This window comes from Cricetulus griseus (genome assembly GCF_003668045.3).
Source record: "Cricetulus griseus strain 17A/GY chromosome 1 unlocalized genomic scaffold, alternate assembly CriGri-PICRH-1.0 chr1_1, whole genome shotgun sequence".
Classification (NCBI taxonomy): domain Eukaryota; kingdom Metazoa; phylum Chordata; class Mammalia; order Rodentia; family Cricetidae; genus Cricetulus; species Cricetulus griseus.
Genome location: NW_023276807.1, coordinates 207,874,521 through 207,888,759, shown reverse-complemented (window position 1 = coordinate 207,888,759; position 14,239 = coordinate 207,874,521). Strand labels below are relative to the sequence as shown.

The window sequence follows — 14,239 nt, the reverse complement described above, 5'->3', positions numbered from 1 at the left end:
AGATTTACTCATTAACCAATAAGAGAAACATATATTCACGGCATACAGAAGGGCATCCCACATCAGGTTCTTGCAAAGAGGTTGCAGTAGGATAAATAGTAAGTCTGGAGAGGCAGGGGTGAAAGGGCAAGGGAAACATGCTTCCGCACCAAAATGGGGTTTGATTGGGAGAAGGGGCTCCTGCAGAAAGGGATACTACTGTAAGGCCCCCAGATGCTCAGGCCTCCAGGATCTCAGCCCAGGACGGCGGTCACCCCAATCACCAGGCAGAGTCAAAAGCTTGATGCAAACAGCATGAGGCTTTATTATAGTTGTTTAACGAGCTAACCCTACGTTAGCTCGGGTCTTTCATCCACCTGCCATGGTGAATGGCTAGGAAAAGACAGCTCGAAGCATCTGCATAGACATCTTATAGGGCAGCATAAGGGGAGTGTCTAGGGGTATGCACAGGCTCAGGATTGGTGTGCCTCCAGGCAAGCTTGGAGGGCTTGCCCTGTGTTGATTGGCCAACTGGTTGTTATGGCCCATAGGCCCTCCCAGGGTGGTTACTATGCTCTGTGCATCATTGCTGTGCACTTGTCCGTAAAGCATACCCAGGGCCGTAAATCATAGCACCACCAGCTAACTTCTGATTGATTCCTTGCCACAAGGCAAGCATCTAACCTCCTAGTGACTAAGACAAGGTCAGACAAGCACGGGTTCCGCTGTTATGGCTGCCAAAATGGGGAGCTGATCCCTTCACTACAGGATTAGGAGTGAGGTCTGAAGAAAGCATAATGAAGGACAGGAAGAACCCTGAGAACTACCTACCTGAGTCCCAGACCAATGCAGCCAATGGAGAACCTTGCTAGAATGTTTCTGTGGGAATTGATGGCTCACAAAAAGGAAAGAAGCTGGAGTAAAGGAAAAGCTGAGAGGTCAATAGGAAAGACCTAGCTGGATCTACAGAATGTAGCAGAGTCTCCAGAGGTAGGATTAGAGGAGGGGCTCCTGCAAGTGGACTGCTTGAAGAATGTGAATCTGGAAATATGGAAATGGCAGACAGGAAAGAGAGTGAAAATTACCCACCTGAGTGTCGTGACCTGGCTTGTCTCAGCTCCAAGCCAAGACAGCCATGAAGTTCTGCCTGAGTGGGGGAGCGTGGGCTTGGAACCTCCTAGCAACCCAGTGGTGATAAAGACCAAACATGGGCATCTTGTCATCTTTAGAGAACTCTCAGTTCCATGTTGTAAAACTAGATTCTTTTCTTTATTTACCATCGTTTTGGCTGTTTCTTAACTGTGCTTCCATGGCCACAAGGAGATCACTCCTGTCCTTCTCTTCTCCTCTCTGCTAGATTGCACTAACCTTCTATCCTCACATGTTACTTCCTCCCCTGACACCTCTGCACCTCTGCCTAGGTGCAGGCCTATTCAGATGCTTAGGCCCATAGAGATGCAAACTAGGAGGCATTGTATACTGAGGCTATGCTAAAAGATAGTAGACTTGCTTGAATTAGCAATACAATAGTGGGCCAGAGCTCCAGGTGCTCCTGTTTAGTGAAACCAGAGGCTGGTTCATAAGGGAACTATTTTGGTCCCCCACACCTGAGTCCCAGCCCTGTGTGATCACTGATAGAAAATTTTTGTAGGGATCAAAGCTGACACAAAGGAATGGAGATGGACTGAAAGGGAAGGCTGAGAGAGTTGGCAGGAAAGCTAAACCTGGTCTACACCTAGAGTCAGGGTCCACAGGGCTGTACATCTCCTAAAACTATTATTTGGTCTTTTGTTCATATGAGTGACTGAGAGACCATTCACTCACCTGTTTTTACAACTGATATAGGTGGTATTTGTGCCTATAGGGGCTGCAGATGTTGCTGGGCATGGTTGGCCAAGGGGAGGATGGTGTGGTAGTGTGAGTGGGTGGCAGAGGTGGTGGTACAGACAGCCTACAGGTCTCTCAGATGCTAGCCTGTTGCTGGGGTCTGCACCAGGACAGTAGGATTCTACCAGTGTTGGGTGCAGGTTCCAGCTGCCTTGCTGGGGCTGTGATGGCAAAAGCAGATTGGGATTTCTAAAATTTGATTACATCATGGAATGTCTTTCTCCATCTCTTATTTAAAATTTTTACAGAATATAGTGGTCTGGGTGGCATCTGTAGTCTCAGAGTTTGTAGAACATTCTACCAGTCCCTTCTGCATTTCAGACTCTTCATTGAGAAGCCAGGTGTTTTTCTAATACATCTGCTGCCTTCATGCTATTTGGTCTTTTTCCTTGCAGTTTTATTTTCTTTCTTTTACTGCATTTTCAGTGTTTTGATGATTTTCAGTGTTTTGGGTTTTATGGCGTTTCTGGATATGTCTCTTTAGTGTTCTTGAAAGACCCCCGAAGAGATACTTTTGTAGAGGGAGACCCACACCCAGGAATCAGCGAGGCCACGAACTGGATGCAAAAAACAAGAGGCTTTATTGGAGACGCGGGTACCCGGGGCGACTTAGCTTTTCTGAGGCCAAGCGCGCCGAGCCAAGGGAAAGGGGTCCTTATATAGGGAAAAAGGCGCAAGCTAGGAGCAGGGATTCTATTGGATGGTTCAAATGAGGCACAGAGCCATTCCAGATCAGCATATTCTCAAGGTCTGGTGTCTGGTACAACAGACTCAATTCCCCTCCCTTCCGCGTCCAGATGGCTGACCTTGGGGGCGGAGACCTTGGGACAGAGTGTTTCTCATCGGGTGGGGCTCAGGGGCAGGGCTCCAGGCCGGCTCACTTGGTGTTCGTTCTCGTGCCGGCCCACCTGGTGCTCGTTGCTCGGCCCCAGCCCCGGGGCGCGGCGCCAGGCGGGCGGGCGTGCCTGGGTCGCCCCTCCTGGGTGAACCTGCTTGGGAGGGAGCCAGCCGCCAGGCGTGTGGGTGCGCGCGCGTACGGGAGTGTCACCGAGAGAGAGAACGAGCCAAGGGGCGGGGTCTTTCATTCTGATATGCTTCATGTACTTTGATATGACCCTACTTCTTTATGTTCTCCTATGGTTTTGTTTAAAATGCTTAATGTGCCATTGACCTGGGTTTCTTCTTTTTCCTCTCTTCTTATTATTCTTAGATTAGATATTTTCACAGTGTCCCCCATTTCCTGCATGTTTTGTGCCTGGCTTTTTTATAATAAGCATTTTTTGACTGGGATATCCTTTTTCTTCCTGTGTTGTTTTCAAGGGCTTAGATTCTCTCTTCCATCTCTTCAATTTTCTTGGTGAAACTAGTCCCTAGGCTTCTTGTTCTAGTTCCTAAAGTTTTCACTTCACATCTCACCTCAGGTTAGATTTTCTTTATCAATACTATTTTCATGTCAAACTGTTTTCTTCATATTATTCCAGTGTTTATTTATTATACACATCAAATGCATTAATTTGTCTCTTCTTTAACAACTCATATATATATATATATATATATATATATATAATGTTATTTTGATGTCTTTTTACTATGTATAAAATCTATTGCATTACTCAGAGTCTATTGTATTGCTTTTCTATGTACTAGAGAGTTCATATTGTTCTGTCTGTTTTGATTATGTTTTTACAATGCTGAATCAGTATCTTGGCTTGGGATGATTGTCATTTTAGATGCTGACATTTGGTCTTGTCTTTGTTGGGTGAGTGTTTTGTTCCTCGGTTTCAGTTTCCTTCACTGGTTCTTAGTAGACTGTGTTGGCTGTTGGTTTCCTGGCAAGAAATGCTTCTGAGATACATGTACGGCCACTAGGGATTCTGGGTCCAATGTGATTATTAGGTATTGAGAACTGACTATTGGAGCTCTGTGTGGTCTGGATAGGGGAATTGCAGGGGTCCACAGTTAGGAGGAATGCAAGGTTATACCAAAAGGATCTGCCTAGATCCTTGGTAATATAAGCAGACAGGGGATAGATATGTGGTCTGGTAGAGGGGTGGGGAATAGGATAGTAGATTGGAATTGAAGGACAGGAGGAAGAGTGAAGATGCCCATCTGATTCCCTGGACTGTGTAACTGGTGGAGTTCTGGGAAATGTTTTTGGACCTTGGGGCTGAGACAAAGTGATGTGGTCCTGAGGGAGGCTATAAAAAGAGATCTATCTGCCTGTTCCACTAGAGGTAGGAGTAGATGGTCCCTTTGCTATTTAATTTCTCATGTTTCTGTGCAAAGCTTATTATTGGCATTCATGTCACAGTATTTGAAAGAAATTCATATTATATAAAAGAAGCCCAGGATCATGGTGAAATACGACTACTTTATTTTAAAAACACTCAAAATAAATTCTTCCCCAATTAAGAAAACTCTTTCTACTCAAAGAAAAGGAGGAAGCATTCAGTTTACCATAACATGTTGAGAGAAAAAAATATAGTTTCCCTCTGTTTAGAATAACTAAAGCCCCATACTGTCTAAATGTTGAATTAAAATTAATAGTTCATGATGACAAAGTCATTGGGTTCCAGTTACCCAAGCAGTTTTCCTGATATTGGAAAGTCATGCTTTTTGATAATAACGTGTTTTTAACCAATATTATCTTAAATTGTGCATATTGAAAGGTTCAGGCATTATGCTGGCCTGCCCCTGTTACCTGGTGGAATCCACTCAGGCAATACCCTGGTCAGCCCAAGGTTCCATGGGAAAGAAGTCTGCACGCAGGTGCAGAGGACCCCTTTAAAAGATAGGCTCCTGCCCCTTTACTCCTCTTTCTCTCTCACTCTGTCTGTCTCTCTCTGTGCTCCCCTGTCTCTCTGTTCCCCGTTCTCTCTCTCTATGGCAACCGGCCATGGCGGTCAGCCATTACCCTGTTCCTCTTCTTAGTCTCCCCATTCTACAGGCCCTTATAATAAACTTATAGTCAACATGTCTGTCTCAATATTTCTCTTTTCTTCTTTTTAAACAAAAGAATAACATTTTGGCGCCCGACTTGGTTTAGGCTCTCTCTGTAGACACTCTCCCAAAGCTAACTGGTGGGATAGTTTTTCTTTCTTTGTAACTTTTCCTGCCAGGAGCACGGGAAATCTCGGAGATCCTAAAATCTGAACTCATAGCCCACTTCCATCTCCACTTTTCCTGGCACTCCCTCCTGCCTGCAGCAGCCTGAGATGCCGAACTCAACTCGCCGCTTTCCAACTAAGGATCTCTTAAACTCACTGATCTGCCTATTCGCTACAATCCGGTAAGAAACCCAAACTGTTCCCATGGGGCAGACCCAGTGCTGTTCAATCTGGGTCCATTTTTCGGTTTCGGGCTGGGTGCTCTCAGACAGGGCAATCTGTACATTTTTCGGCCTTGCCCACGGGAAATACATTTTTACGGGATCTTTCGGTTATTGGCAGCCAGTAGGTAAATGAGTGGAGTTCTGCCTCCCAGTGGGAACTTTCTTTCACCTGAGAATGTCCCTCATTGTTCTGTTTGTTCTTTCTCTGACTGTTTCTTCTTGGTTGGCAATGTCTGCTTGAGATGCTCTGAGAGTTTTGTTTGTCTGCTGGTTTTCATTTTTCCACATGAATGAGGTTTAAAACTTTTCTGGCAATTGAAAATGTGCTTACGGGGGTCACCACCTTGACCACGTGTGCTACCTGGGGGCCGCCATCTTGGTCATAACCAGGTGACCTGGCTTAGGCCTACCCACTCAGTTCAATGACTTCCACCGGCAAGCACTGCCACCTGACATCTTGCTTTTTATTTCTTTCACTTGTTGGGTGCATTTCCTAAAGGTCAGGCATGGGATCCCGCTCCAGGAGCGGTGCTTTTTTGCTTTTTTCAGTTCGGACTGCTGGGTCCTTTTTCGGTTTCGGGACAGCTGTGTCCCCTTCGGGGCCAGGCCCCTGGCAACTCCCACGGGCAGATGTGCATCCGTAGAGGAGCTTTTGGCCGGTTCTCCACTTGCCTCACCCATGGGAAATGCATAGAGGAACCTTTCTGGTTTCATCCAACAAGCAGGTACGGTTGCCGCCGTTTTGGTCATGTGACCTACCTGTAGGCACACACAGCTCCAGCAGCCTATCGAACAAACCTGTCTGCCGGATTTTTGATTTCTGCCAGATCTTTTTGCTTTTTATTTTATTTTTTGTCTGTGATTTCTTCTTTCACTGGCTCTGTTGCTCATGGCTTGTTTACTAAATACTGTGCCTTTCCAGGGCCCTCTGTTTAAATCTACTCTGTCCCTTTAAATCTCCTGTCTGTTTGCTACAATGTATGATTCAGAGATTACATTCTGGTTCTCCTTTACTGTTATCCAGTCCTGCTTGTCTTTGTACCTGTAATTTAACTTTATACTTATCTAGCTTATATACAATTTAAATTAAACTATACTAAGTCTCATATTTCTAAATTGCTATATATCTTTAAATGATGGTAAACATTTAAGGTCATAAAGGTATAATTTAACTATACTTAAAATATAAGCTAAGTCTATACAACTTAAATTTAACTCATATATCTTTAAATGATGATAAAAGTTTACAATCATATAGGTCTATTTCAAACTAACAAAATATTTATACCACTCAGTCTATCCTGTAAGCCATTTACAAAGGTACATCTTTTATTACAAAAAGGGATTTTTCTCTAACTAAAGACAAACTTAACTACTAAGATACTAAACAGACAGCCCTCAAATGTTCAGAGATCTAGAGAATATGGCATTTAAAATGTTTTGTTAAAAAGCTTTTTATAACAAAGAGATAGGCCAGCTGCTGGCCCACCCCATTTCCTCCGAGAAGACTGGGCACTGAAGAAACTTCATCTCGGGTCAGTGACAACGCTGGTCACTGAGCAACCCTGCCCTTCACCTCAACTGGTACAAAGTATTCCAGACCATGGACAAGAGGACGACGGAATCGACTTTCCCGGCGTTGCTTGGGCCAACGGTAGGCGAGTCTTCCCAAAGTCTCTAATCCACAGGTCACAAGTTATCAGCAAGAAGGTAGGTGTCCTGCAGCCTGCTACTATGGATGGAGGACCTTGGGGATGCAGCCTGCTGGCAAGTCTCTGTTATTCTTTAATCATTGATTCAGGTAAAATCTTATCCTTCTCAAGAACTCTGATGCTTTTGATGACTGATAGTCTTGCTAACTTAAAGCAAAACAGATTCCAGTAACAGGTATTTTAGGGTTTATCTATGTAAAGATAGGAAAGTCTAAGATGTATAAAAGTCTGAGAATGTAGTTACAAAGGCCTGAGGATAAAAAGGCTTAAATGATGATAATGAGTTGAGACATTAAAAAGAATAAAAAATGTTCCTGATTTCTCTATTTCTCATACTACTGTTCATAGTAAAGTTCAACAATACCACTATATGATCATAACTACAAGGTCAAGATTAAGATGCTTTTCATTGTCCAAAGAAAATCTATTTTTAAATGGTAATACTTTCAGCCAAGTTGCTTCTAACATAAATATGCTGCTAATGTGTCTAATACTTATGTTTCCACAAACTCTAAGTATTCTTGTAAGTTCCAGGGAGCCGAATCAGATCCAAACAGGTCAGATTCACTCCAGGTAATATTCAACCTTTCCCCGGTCCCAAATTCCCTTCACTCATCTTGGGACTCCTCAGGAACCCCTCCCTCATCTTACAATCTTCCCCTCAAGTGACAGGACCTAAGAAATTTTTTTTCTAAACTTAACCTTGTCTTCTGCTCTGTCAACATCTTGCCAGGTCTAAGAGGTGCCAGGGAGTTCCATGCAGCCTGGACTACAATGAAACAACCAGCTTCCCCAGGACGTGGCAGCACCCCAACCTTCTCAGGTCCCCCAAAGATGGTCAACGCCCCCCACGTCAGCAGGAAGCAGTCTTAAGAATTCGACGCCCTTATTCCTTAACCTGCCATGTCTAAACACCCCACCTTTTTTTAATAATAAGTAGAGGTGGGAATGAAAGGTTCAGGCATTATGCTGGCCTGCCCCTGTTACCTGGTGGAATCCACTCAGGCAATACCCTGGTCAGCCCAAGGTTCCATGGGAAAGAAGTCTGCACACAGGTGCAGATGACCCCTTTAAAAGATAGGCTCCTGCCCCTTTACTCTTTTTTTTTCTCTCTGTCTCTCTCTCTCTCCCCCTGTTTCTCTGGTTGGTAGTAGATACAGCTAATGTGTGTTTTATTAAAATTTACAGGGTAAATGGAACCATTAAACACAAATGTGACATTATAAATGATGTACCATCCAGAAACATAAAATACTGAAATATTTTTGAATTTGTAGAGTTTATGTTTATATTAACAACGCCATCAGCTCCCTCCCCTCAACTAAGTGACATGGAATCAAATCTTATATTCTCCTCCCTTGTTCCACATTCTAAAGTGATTTGTTGTTGCAGCTTTGAGGACTCTGTGAACACAGCAACCTTTAAACCTGTGGAGGACTTCAGAAACTGAGTAGGACAGGAGCATTTTGGACTCCAGCATTCTCATGCTTCATTTGTAGACTTTAATTCATGTCAATCCTTATCCAGGAATTTTAACTTTCTCACTTGAAATAATAGGCTCGTTATTTTGACAGCTCACATCATGACTAAATTTGTAAAAAAAAAAAATCTAGTAATTGTTAAGTATATCATAAGTAAATCCAGTAGCATGTCCCCACATGTTATCTGGAGGTTATGAGTGCCACCCTTCTATGGGTATTGTTAAAAATTTAATTGATTTTCATGAATAGTTTAAAAATGAGATTATTATGTAAATACAGCAGTTCTTACCTCCCTAATTCTCATGTACCCTCTCCTGCTCTCTTTAAATTCATTGCCTTTTTCTCTAACTGCTGAGATTTCTCTTGCTCTCAAAATTCCTTCCTTGCCTAGATTTCTAGAGTTCAGCCTGGTACTTGGTTGTGAATCTCTACATCTGTTTCCTTCAAGTACTGGATGATGATCTTGATCAACATCTGTGATTATTTTGGTGTATTCACCAATCTGATTACAGGGGAGGCCAGTTCAGGCCCTCTCACCACTATTGCCAGCAGTCATAGCTACGGTCATCCTTGTGGATTCTTGGGGATTTCACTAGTACCAACTTTCTCCCTAACCCCATAGTGACTCTATCAAGGTATCTCTTTCAGAAATGCATGAACAAGGGAGGTCAAGATCATGATGAAGAAATCTACAGAGAGCTGAACTAATCTCATAGAAACTCATAAACTCTGGACAGACAGCTGTGTAGCCTCCATGGGACCAAACTAGGTCCTTCTTGTATGGGAAACAGTTGTGTAGCTTGGTCCATCTGAGGAACCCCTGGCAGTAAGACCAGGATCTATCCCTGGTGAATGAATAGCTCGTTGGAGCCCATTGCCTATGAGGGTGTATCATGCTCAGCCTTAACACAGTAGGGAGTGGTTGGTCCTGCTCCAACTTAATGTGACAAATTTTGACAACTCCCTATGGGAGCCCTTATCTGGTGGAAGTGGATCTGGGATGCTCTTGGGAAAAGGCAAGAAGAGGAGGATGGGGAAGGCAGAAATTTGGTTGCAATGTAAAATGAAATTTTTAAAAATAACTTAAAACAGAATTGATTCATCTAGAGAAAATATAAAACAAATAATACCATATTAAAATTTATCAAATCAATAAAAAATTCTTTATGGAATTCAAAAGTTTCTTTTGTCTAAAGATGAGGCCTCCAGACCTTTCCTGATCCACATTAGCATATCTGTTCATGTCTTCCTTGTTCAGGTGCTGTTCAGGCAGTTTGATTGTCAAGCCTGGCTCTCTGTCATTTCTAAAACACAATTTCAGCAGAATGACCCCTTTAAATTGACTCCTGTGCATAGCTTTTAGGTGTTGATTACAGTCTTATTGTAAGGGTTTGTTCATCAACGAGCAGCAATCATCCCCAAAAACTTTCATCTCTGTAACTTCAATTTTTTTGTGGTTTTGTAAAACTACCCATCCAACATATGTACAACCTCAGTGACTTCCACTTTATCATGCAACGTTGTGAAGTATCAGTTACTGAAAATGGGAGATATTAACTGTGATTTACATGCATATTACTATATATATACATATATATGTATATATATATAGTGAGTTTAAAAGGAATAACATATAGTGAATTTAAAAGGAATATCAATGATTAGAATGCTCGGCTAAGAATCTTCCTTAAGGCAGTTTTAATGTCCTTGTTCCTCAGAGTGTAGATGAAGGGATTCAACATTGGTGTGACCACAGTGTACATCACTGAGGCCACTGCAATACTTCTTAGAGAATGTGGCAGAGAGGAGGTGAAATACACCCCTAATCCTGTTCCATAAAACAGGCAAACAATGGACAAATGAGACCCACATGTGGAGAAGGTTTTCTGCTTCCCACTTGATGATGATGATCTCATGATGGAGGAAACTATTTTACAGTAAGAGAAAACGATTCCTGAAATAGGAGGTAACCCAAAAAGAGCACCTGCACAGTATCTGACTATGTTATTGGTGACAGTATCAAAATTTGCAAGTTTAAGGACTTCAGAAGGGCCACAGAAGAAGTTGGAAATTTCAACATAATCCTCACAGTTGGAAAAATTTACTACTACTGCCACATAGTGCAATAGTAAGTCTGCAAAGCTAAGGAGAAAACACCCTAGAAGTAAGACACAACAACGACTGGGATTCATAATGACCTGATAATACAGAGGGTGGCAGATGGCCACATACCTGTCATACGCCATCACAGCCAGAAGCATGTTATCCATACCTCCAAAAATTATAAAAAATGACATCTGTGTCAGGCAGCCCACATAGGAGATGACCAGGCAGTGGGTTTGGATGTCCACAATCACCCTGGGAACAGTAGTGGAGATGAAACCAATGTCAACCATGGACAGGCTGGAGAGGAAGAAGTACATGGGTGTGTGGAGATGGGAGTCAGAGCTTACTGTCAGGATGATGAGCAGGTTTCCCAACAGGGCCAAGATGTACATGGACAAGAATAGGCCAAAGAGAACAGGCTGTAGGTCAGGATCCTCTGAGAGTTGAATGAAGTGGAATTCTGGTACAGATGTTGCATTCCACATGCTTTTATTTCTTGAACATCTTTTGGAAGAAAACAACAATGTTGTTAACAATGGTATCATCATGCATGTAGACCTTCCTTATAATTTGAGTAAAGTAAGTACAAATACTGGTTATTTTCTCAAGCTTATTGTGACATCTGAGTAATAATTACTCAGTTGTGGCAAATGCCATGTTGTAATTGTATTTTGTTCTTAGCTCATGCCTTACCTTATGAGAACCATACTGAATACAGTAATCTAGATGATGAGGCCACAGTTACTGTAAACACCTGGCCTGTAGTCACAGTAAAATAAAGCAAATACCTTTAAGACAAAATAGGTATTTTGTAGAAGCTTCACATTAGGAATTTGTCAATCAAATAAAGTGACAAAAAAGTGTGGCAATTTATTTTTCTTAGAATATATCTGACAGTATGAAGTCCTCGTCGCTAAACAACTTTTTATTATTCCTACCTAGAAAAATATTTTTGGGTAGGGAGATTTAACTTTTTGTTAATAACTTATTCAGATTTTGAAGACATATTAGTATATGAATCCCTTATTTATAGTAGAATATTTCAAATTTTGTAAATATGTCTCAATTAAATCTACATGCTTACAAAACATTTCTGTCCACAACTGCTAAGATATCTATTGATGTAAAAAATACTGGAATGTCAGTAAATACAGTTGAAATTTTATGCTGCAAAGCTAAATGGGGGAATCATCTCCACAAAATCTAAGTAAAGTATCTGCTCTAAAATCATGATTTGTCTGTGTCTATGCAATACCACTGATTTTCTGAAGCGCAGCCAGATTGAACCAGAGCCCTAGCTTCAGTCCCCTTCTCCTCAGACAATAAAGTGATTCCCATGTGAGTCAGGCCTGGTGCATAGATGTCCATGTTCTTTACTTCAGCTGGAAAGGAAACATCAGGTTCACTTTTAGGTCAGAGATCACTGTTGCTTAAAATATAATAGATTTAAAATACAGAAAATATTAGTGGTGTGCTGGTGAAACCCACAGAAACAGCTGACCTGAACAAGAGGGAGCACTTGGCCCCCCAGACTGATCACTGGGAAACCAGCTTGGAACTGATCAGACCCCATAGATGTGGGTGGCCGTGTGGAGGCCTCAGAAATCTATGGGACCTCTTGTAGTAGAACAGTACTTATCGCTCGCATAGGAATGGACTTTGGGATCCCATTTCACATAGAGGAATACTGCCTCAGCCTAGACTCACAGGGAAGGGCCTAGTCCCTATCCCAAAGGATATGACAGACTCTGAAGACCCCCTCATGGAAGGCCTGACTCTCCCTGGGGAGCAGAAATGACATTGGATAGGGAGGGTGTTAGTGGAGGGCAGGGGAGGATGGGAGGGAGAGGGAACAGGATTGACTTGTGAAACAATCTTGTTTCTAATTTAAATTTAAAAAATTAAATAAAAAAGAAAATATTAGTGGTACAAAAGTATGGGCTACTGGAGATTATTTTTTAAGTCAAAGAAAAAAGACCTTGGATTTCATAAACCAATTTAATGGGAATATGTACATGGGAAATACTAGATTATACTTAATTAAACCTGGGGTAGAAGACTTAGAATACTTTCTGACATCTAGAAAGTAATCAATACCATCTAAGTAATAATACTTTTAACAGAACTCACCAAAACTAAATAATAAGCATTTTACATTGTCTACGTCAGATGTGACACTTTACAAAAATCTGAATAATGATGAATGAATTTGACTTCTTAGTGGTTCTGCATGATTTCATTGTCTACTTCATCTATCTCAGTGGCTAATAGGAATTCAGGGGACATATTTTTCCAGTGATATTTCTACATAACTATTAAGTACAAATAAAGAGCCATTTTAAATCAACCTAATACATACTTGATGCTCATTCAGTAGAATGCAACACAGCACATGCTGTCCCTAAAATGGATTTCCTAACATTGAAGTGTGCTTCTAAGTCTGTCTGGGAACTTCCCGTATCTATTGCACAGGTGTTAGCTGAATCACTTCCTCATGGACAGACAGACATTAGTTTTTAAGTACTGTATTTAAGTAGAAAAACCTGAAAACTGAGAATAATAAATTGACATTAAAATTACCTATAAGTTGCTTATGGAATATTAAACCACATAAAGTAGAATTAGCCAATAAAAAACAGTCACCTGTGTACTGTTACCCTTTTTCTGTTTTATACTATAAACGATTGGAATTGTTATATAATCAATATAAATATCATTCACTTTGCATTCCAGTAGCTATTTAATTATCTTGTAAAAAATACTAATAGCCAGACTTGCAGCAATAGATGTCTGTGTCTTTTAATATTCACCGGTTAATTTTTCCAATAAAAAACAGTCACCTGGGTACTGTTACCCTTTTTCTGTTTTATACTATAAACGATTGGAATTGTTATATAATCAATATAAATATCATTCACTTTGCATGATGATTTCTCTACTTTTCCCATGAAAGACATCCTCCTAATATGTGCCATCATAAATGATGAAATCTACCTAGTTATAATTCTTCCAAGATAATGCAATATTGAGATATACTCAATTGTAGAATATATTTCTATTTGTCTTCAATGGTGAAGACTGTGGCCTTGGTTGGTAATCAGTGAATCGAGAGAACATTTATAACTTTTTCCATAGCCACATGCTCATGCAAACCAAGGGTAATAACCCATCTACATTTGGAAAAGGATAAAAGTTGCATTGTATTCATTTGTCATTTTAAATTCGTATGAATACAGAAAATAAGAGTTTAATGGGGAGCATTCCCAAAGGGCACTGGACCATAGAATTATATGAAACTCTAAAGTGCGTCTCCACACAACACACAAGATTGACTTCCATTTCTCTCTTTGCCTCTATATTCTTTTATCTTCTACTGAGAATATGCACAACATTTTTTGATAACCCAATAGTCAGCTGTTTAGTACCATCAGACGACCCAAAAAAGTCCATGAAACAGCATCAAACAAGAAGAAAATTTATCTTAGATCAATTTGTAGGTAACATTCCTAAATGGAACGAAAATGTAAATGAAACCAAATACACAGAAGTCGGTGTTTTGAGAGGAGAAAGGGTCTACTTAATGTTTAAAATATGTATTGTTCATGTCAAATCTGTGGCAACGACTCTTTAGACCCTATGAGACCAAAAATGAAAGTTAGAGGTAATAGGTTATACCAATATACAAAAAATACTTACATAAGGAGGAAACTATATAGAAAAATACTAAAACTAGTTTATATGAC

At 41.0% G+C, this 14,239-nt stretch overlaps 1 protein-coding gene across 1 annotated transcript; it reads right to left on the bottom strand.

Annotated features, from left to right (window-relative positions):
• Positions 1-10,051: 10,051 nt before the first annotated feature.
• LOC100765015 (olfactory receptor 7E24) lies at positions 10,052-10,954 on the bottom strand. Its single transcript, XM_027386527.2, has one exon. The coding sequence runs from the start codon at positions 10,886-10,888 to the stop codon at positions 10,052-10,054; it is 837 nt and encodes a 278-aa protein (XP_027242328.1). The 5' UTR covers positions 10,889-10,954.
• Positions 10,955-14,239: the final 3,285 nt, after the last annotated feature.

Bases quoted from the DNA above. Each gene is read 5' to 3' on its own strand.
- LOC100765015 (XM_027386527.2), bottom strand. From the start codon at position 10,888: ATGTACATCTTGGCCCTGTTGGGAAACCTGCTCATCATCCTGACAGTA.